We start from the raw sequence: 7,796 nt of genomic DNA, 5'->3' as shown, positions 1-7,796 counted from the left end.
AGGCCGTCCTCTCGCAGAATCTTATGAATCTAAATTGGCAACAAGAGGACAAACTTTCCACCCTCAGGAATGGAGGACTGTGCCAACTTGCTGAATGGGTCTGAGTGTGTCTAGCCAAACCCCACAGAGCGGTCACACCTTAGGAGGGCACTCGAGGTGGGATGCCAGCTGAACGGCAACTTGGATCCTCCTTGCTACAATCTGCCCGCTAGCTCAAGGGAAACTAATTAGTTGGAGAAAAACAATAGTTTCCGAGAGGAGAAGTGTCATGGATTCCGTTGCATTTTAATGGAGGTTGCAGTGGGTTATGATGCATACGCGATGATGCTGTGACCTCTGGGAGGTTCTTCTTACTGGTAATTAATGGCAATTGCTACTAGCAGGTATGCCAGCTGGTCTTACATTATTGAGGAGTGTACATCATGGTGAATGTAAACATGAACGAATGAACCACCACATTTTTATTCAACGGGGTTGAAGGTAATTTGAGTTGTTGGCTGTTGGATACTTGTTCTCCTCACATAGTCCAATCGAAGGATTGCCCTTTTTTGAGTCTCTGATGGTGATGGCACCATGATAACCTCTCCGATACAATTTCACAGTTTATAGCTCCATTTCCCAGAAGACCCCTGTTACCAGTTCTGTCATTGGTTGGGTGATTTTCTGCTGTGTATTTGGACATTGCTACACCGTCAGGATTTCATAACCCTCCGTGATGCCATGACTGGGTTATCACCACCATGAGGTGTCTTGTTGAAAGGCTACTTGTGGGGAATAGTGGAAAATAGCAATAGACAGCAGAGCCACACTGAAAAAGATTGCCATTTTGAGAGGTACATGAACAATAAGGAATGGAGAGATAAAAAAAAAGGAAGAAAGCAGATGAATTAAAGGATGGAGATGGAGAGAGAAGGAGGCGGGGGATCCAAGGTACATTACTAAGAGAGGGAAAAGAGGGATCATGTGAGAATGAGAGGAGAGGGTGAAGGAAGGAAGGAGAGGAAAGAGAGATGAGGGGCTGAAGAGAGGAAGAGGGATAAATGCACAATTTGAATTATGTAAAATAGCTGCGTGGGAGAGAGGAGGAGTGTGTGGTTGCCTGAGTATTTGTGTGTCTGTGTGATAGGAGAGGGATAGAGAGAGGGATAGAGAGAGGAGGAGTGTGCGGTTGCCTGAGTATTTGTGCGTCTGTGTGATAGGAGAGGGATAGAGAGAGGGAGAGAGGAGGAGTGTGCGGTTGCCTGAGTATTTGTGCGTCTGTGTGATAGGAGAGGGATAGAGGGAGAGAGAGGGAGTGTGTGGTTGCCTGAGTATGTGTGTGTGTGTGCCTATGTGATACTATGGGAGAGGCACAGAGACAGAGAGAGGGAGAAAGAGAGGGAGAGAGGAGAGTGAATAAGGAAAATAGTAGAGGCAGAGAGAGAGAGAGAGAGAGAGGAAAGAAAGAAAGAGAAAGAGAACAAGAGACGGAATATTTATAGTCTCAAATATGATGATGAGGTTATCATTGATCTCTCTCTAGAGGGGAAAGCTGAGAGAAAATTGACAGAGGGAGGAAAGAAAGGAAGGAAGAAAGAAAGAAAGACAGACACACTGAAAGGAACCGACCTTAGATGCTTTCATCCCCTTCTTCTTCTTCTTCTACGGTGCTGCAGACGTCTTTAACCTGTCCCCTTCTTTCACCTCTCAGATATCGGTCATTTGCGGCGTTAAGGGTGTGTCACTCCAATCGGGCGTCTGTGCTCTATAGTACCTCTCTACTGTCTGTGCTCTATAGTACCTCTCTACTGTATGTGCTCTATAGTACCTCTCTACTGTCCGACCACTACGCTCCTGTCCATCAAGCGGAGTACAGACCTACTCCCTTACAGGTCCGTTCACTGCATTAGGGACTGACTCACGGACGGAAGTCAATAAGCGCTTTGTTTGTTTAATGTTCGCTACTCTCTCTCTCTCTCTCTCTCTCTCTCTCTCTCTCTCTCTCCCCCCTCCCCCTCCCCCCACGTAACTGCACTCAGTCCAGATTGTTTGCCTCGTGGAACGGCAAGGCAGAAAATCTATCTCTAACACCCCCCCCCCCCACACACACACACACCCCACCCCCCACCCCTCTCTGCCCTTCCGCCACTACTCTTCCTCCCATGTGGGGTCTGACTGGAGATGGGGATGAGTGCAGAATGAGGGTGATCTAGGTTGAATGTGGCCCTGTATCGACTCAATTTCGTTTTCTCACCTTTAACCTTTAATAGCTCTCCCTCTCCCTCTCTCTCTCTCTCTCTCTCTCTCTCTCTCTCTCTCTCTCTCTCTCTCTCTCTCTCTCTCTCTCTCGCTTACTCACTTCCCCAGCCTCTGGATTTTGTTATGTACTTTCGTTCTCAATCTCTCGCTCTCTCTCTCTCTCTCTCTCTCTCTCTCTCTCTCTCTCTCTCTCTCTCTCTCTCTCTCTCTCTCTCTCTCTCTCTCTCTCTCTCTCTCTCTGACCACATGTCTCCCTCTCTCTCTCTCACACACACACACACTTTATTAGGAACACTATATTAATACTGGGTAGGGCCTTTGCTCTCTAAACAGCCTCGATTGGCTTCGGTTCCACAAGATGATGGAAACATTCCTTTGAGACTCTGGTCCACGATGACATGACTGCGTCATTCACATCCGGTGACTCTGAAGGCCACCGAACTCATTGTCATGTTCATGAAACCCGGTTTGAGACGACTTTTGCTTTGTGACACGGTGCATTACATTGTCATGCTGGATGTAGCCCTTAGAAGATGGGTAGCCTACGTACATTGTGGCCATGAAGGGATGCACATGGTCAAGCAACAATACTCAAATAGGCTGCGGCATTCGAAGCGATGATTGATTGGTCATCAACAGGCCCAAAGTGTTCCAGGAAAACATTCCCCCACACCATTACACCACCTGAATGAATGCGAAGGTTGTTCCTAATAAAGTGTATGTATGTATATATATATATGTATGTATGTAATACTATGTATGTATGTACCCTATACAGTACACCTCTCTCTTACCTGTCTCATCCCTGCTCTCAGATAACGCTCGCGCCCGGCGGAAGAGCATAGCCACAGGGAAGCAGCCAAGCATGGAGATCCCTCCCACAGCCCCCCCTCAACCCTTCCGACAATCCGTGAGTACCCCCCCTCCCTCCTCCCGCCCCCGCTTCCTCCCGCCCTCCCTCTCTCTCTCCCTCCCGTCCTTCGAGCCGCGGCGGGACACACGCCACACCTGCCGCCGTGCCAGCGGCAGCACCCCTCCCGTCCCCTTCTCCCTCCCCCTCGCCCTCTCCCCCTCCTCTCTCTTCCCCTCCTTCCCTCACCCCCGGCCACCCCAGCAGCCGCAGCAGCAGCGGTACTACTACAAGAAAGGGGCTGGCACTCCTCCCCTCCCCCGTCCGCTGCCCCTCTCCTCCTCCTCCTCCCTCTCTTTTACCCTACCCCACTCCCTCCCTCCCTCCTCCCGTAACCCTCTCTCTTACTGGGGCGGTTGGGACTGGAGGGTCGCTGGTTCGAGCCCAGTGGCGGGACACTATATCGCACCTCTACCCCCCATCGAGGTATGTGACACAAACCATCAGTCTGTCAACACCCCCTGCCGCTCTCCCCCCTCCCCCCCCCCCCCCCCCCGACCACCACCACCACCAGCCTGGGCATGTCTGCTAGATGTGCTGACTGTGATTTAATGTCATTTAAGTGATTCAGAATTTGTCGAAGTGTCAGACACACATTCTAATGTAGCCAAAAACTGCTCGTTCAGCCGAATTACCATATGGGTCAGCCGATGAGCCAAGTCCCTTAGTCACGTCCTCGAAATGGACCTCGGCGACACGTGGCTGCCACAAAAAGTGACGGGTTATCATGTTCTTTCCTGCTCGAATTCACCCCTTGAATGTTGTTGCTGCTAATGCTGTTAAAATGCTCTTGTATACAGTATATACAGTACATGACATTGTGTGATATGTGGACGGGCCATCTACAAGAGGAGGTTTCAGGTTATTTGGAAGTGATGCAGTTTTGCGATGATGTCATCGAGCTACAATTGCGGCTGTGTTGCTCACAGCTTAGATGAGGGCGTAGTGGTGTAGTCCCAACTGTACAGTGTGTAGGTCTACTGGAGATGGTGGTGATACAGTACTGTTAGTGGTTGTGAGAAATTTGATTAGGCCTTGATTTTTTTCCCCTCATCATTAAATCATCATACGCTCTATCATGACATCATACACAGTACAGTACCGTAGTTTGTATACACACTGTAGCCTACAAGCCAACCACATAAGAGCATTGTTACCAAATTAGCTGAATCCAGGTACTAAATCATTGGAAATGTCCTCCATGTCTAAATTGTATTTTGTCTGTAAAATGATAACGGTGTTATTCAATGTACTATGTCTTGACCATGAGATCCAGTGCATGCTGTTGGACTATGGTCATTATGTATGAAACAACACCGCCCACTACTGGTTATCTGCAGTAATGACACTATAACGTTCTGCTACAACTGGTATATTGAAACATTTGGGTGTATGTGACTACCTGATAATAACTGTATTTTCTTTCTGTCAATCTCCCCCTTTTACACATGACTTGTGCCATTCTCATACACACACACCTGGCCTCAATATATAAATGCGATTATAAACCATTTACAATGTGTTTCACATGATGTGATATTTATTTGAATTGTCTCTCATCATCATCAATGTTCTTTATTTCTTTCCTTCCTTCTTCCCTCTCACATCCCTCCTCCTCTCTATATGCCTTACCTCCCAAATGCACTTCCTTACAACCCCTCCTTCTCTTTCTCTACCTGTTTCTCTTCACCTCCTCCTCCTCCCCCCTTCTCTCCGTGGCTCTATATGCCTTACCCCCCTCCTTCTCTTTCTCTACCTGTTTCATACTCCCTCATTCTTCACCTCCTCCTCCTCCTCCCCCCTTCTCTCCGTGGCTCTATATGCCTTACCCCCCACCCCCCCTCCTTCTCTTTCTCCACCTGTTTCATACTCCCTCATTCTTCCCCTCCTCCTCCTCCTCCTCCCTCCTTCTCTTTCCCTACCTATTTCATACTCCCTCATTCTTCCCCTCCTCCTCCTCCTCCTCCCCCCTTCTCTCCTCCCTGGTTCAGAGTTTCCTCAGTAGGAGGTTGAAGGGCTCTATAAAGAGGGCTAAGAGTCAGCCCAAACTGGACCGCACCAGCAGCTTCCGCCACATGATCCTCCCACGCTTCCGCAGTGCCGACCAGGACAGGTAATCCTGTGTGTGTGTGTGTGTGTGTGTGTGTGTGTGTGTGTGTGTGTGTGTGTGTGTGTGTGTGTGTGTGTGTGTGTGTGGGTGTGGGTGTGTGTGTGGGTGTGTGGGTGTGTGTCTTTCATGGATGTGTGCTCCCAGCTACCACGTCAGGCACTTTTGTTTCTTAGTGGATGTGTGTGTGTGTGTGTGTGTGTGTGTGTGTGTGTGTCTGTAAACATATAGAATATGTATGTCTGAAAATGTAAGTGTCTGCGTGTGTGTGTGTGTTTGTGTGTGTGTGGGTGTGTGGGTGTGTGTGTTTGTGTGTGTGTGTGTGTGTGTGTGTGTGTGTGTGTGTGTCTGTGTGTAAGTGTAAGTGTGTTTTTGCGTGTCTGTGTGCTCATGTATGTGAGAGAGTCTCCCCTACAGATGCTGTCCCGGGTCTATTTTGGGGTACCTTTCAAGGACGATTTCAGATGAACAGCACATGATGAGCCCCCCACGTGGCTTTTATCGAGTCTTTGCCGTACATGTTTATTTTACAATCGGCCATTTCCGTGCAGTTGCACCCGCATTTTAGATACTTAATTTTTAATGGCTGTTCAATGCAGCGAGAATACCAATTGCAAAAATCCCCTGAAAAGTCAGGGTCTGTCTCTCCACGGCAAGACATAGACAGACATGGCCACAATATAGACCTATGTCAAATGAACCCATGTGGGCAGAGTTGTTCATTATACCTGAACAGGTGTATCATTAGTCACACCAATAGGAGAGTTCGACACTGCAGCAATCCATTTTCTAGCGCTATTGCTGCCAGGCGTGCTGTTTCTTTGGAAAGTATTTTTTGCTTCTATACGTCCAACTTGTACTTGTTTTGTCATTGTGGTTTTCTTGCTGGCGTCTTAAATGATCTGGCTAATGAGAGAAAGCAGGTGTTTAGTGTGTATCGATCTTATATCTGGAGCACGGCCACGGTACAGTGATCGAAAACTAAATATTTCCCTGCTTTATGCGAAATTCTATGAAGGAGAATATAGTGCTAGATTGCACACAATTAGGCTAAGTAGTCCTGTGCTCTTGGCAGCGAAGCTAAATGGACCTCTTGCGTTGTGAAGGTCGTCTAGAAAGAGCTTAAGGTAGGAAGAATGCTAAAACCTCAGTGTTTGGCTCAACCAAGGTATTCTTTCCGTGGTTTATTCATCAGGAGGAAATGATAAATGGACTGCACTTACAAAGCGCCTCATTCCAAAGCGCTTTACAATGGCCTCTCATTCACCCATTCACACACACATTCACACACCAATGGCAGCAAGCTACCATGCAAGGCGCCAGCCCGCTCACTCGAGGAGCAACTGTGGGGGTTCAGTGTCTTGCCCAAGGACACCGTGACACGTGGACACGGCAGGGATCAAACCACAGAACTGCCGACCTTGCGATCATTAGACGCCGGCCCCTACCTCCCCGAGCTGGAGGTCCTGAGTGTGAGGAGGTCCTGAGGAGGTCCTGAGGAGGGGTGTGTCAGCCATGCGTAATCTGAGCAGTCAGAGAAGGTCAGGTCAAGGAGCTTCTGCGGTCGAGGATGTTTTGCTTGCGTAGCAGTCTTCTATCCGGAGCTTCAAAGCCCCCAATGGCTGATTTCAAACAGGGTGGATTGACATGAGGTCATCTTAGACGGGAGGTGGGGCATGTGGATTTAGGATGTTGTTTGCTTGATTTGTAGTTGTTGCTTGCCGTGGGCATTTGTATTCTTTTTATTTGATTCATTATCAGTTACATAGTCTCATTCCCAGACACTTACATTTACATTACTATAACATGTTTGGCATTTAGCAGACGCCTTTATCCAAAGCAACTTAGAACAAATACATTTGTCTAAGTAATAGAATCAAAGTCCCCCCCCCCAAAAGAATCACTTCCACCCAAATGCGCCCAAGTAAGGTCTGGTGGTCCAACCTTCATTTCGAGGCCTTCATTAAGCCAGTTGAAAGACCGCCGAAAATGGACGCCGCATAGCCCTTGGATTTACTTCGCATCAGCCATCTCCCACAGCACTTCCCCTCAGGGCTTGCACAACACACGTTTCTGATACAGAGCTACGCCTCGCAAACCGCGTGATTCGCGGGAAATCAAATAATAACAAATACTTCACTCAGTAAATTGACTCCTACTAATGCCAGGTTTGAATCGTTGTTATTTCAGGCTTATATATGCACTGTGCACAATAGCCTGGGGAGAAGGTTATCAGTTACACAACTTAAAGGCACCATATGTAGGATGGCGCTCTCTTTTAACTGCAATGGGATTTGCAACGACAGAATAGTGCCTCCTCTTCTCTCCCTGCCCTTGCTCAATGCAAACTACTTCTAATTGAATGATGATAATTATTATAATTACAATGCATCATAAGTAATGGCTCCACATGGTTTTTTAAATTTATATTTACAGGTGCCATAGGTCCTCAGGATGTTTGCTTAGGTGTTAAGCACACTGAACACTCAACCATGATTCACTCCAGGAATGTGTTAAATGCATGCTTGGGGGATGGAGTCT

The 7,796-nt window shown here is 47.8% G+C and overlaps 1 protein-coding gene across 1 annotated transcript in view; it reads left to right on the top strand.

The window, feature by feature from the left end:
• Positions 1-7,796, top strand: part of syngap1b (synaptic Ras GTPase activating protein 1b) — a gene marked incomplete at both ends in the record, with an annotated part of 117,772 nt that overhangs the window by 65,455 nt on the left and 44,521 nt on the right. The window contains 2 exon segments of the mRNA XM_080540622.1: positions 3,054-3,574; positions 5,140-5,261. Coding sequence (XP_080396748.1) covers positions 3,054-3,574; positions 5,140-5,261 — 643 coding nt within the window.

This window comes from Nansenia antarctica (assembly GCF_963989245.1).
Source record: "Nansenia antarctica genome assembly, chromosome: 10".
Classification (NCBI taxonomy): Eukaryota; Metazoa; Chordata; class Actinopteri; order Argentiniformes; family Microstomatidae; genus Nansenia; species Nansenia antarctica.
The sequence above is the reverse complement of the archived record's forward strand: the minus strand, read 5'-3'. Positions and strand labels throughout refer to the sequence as shown.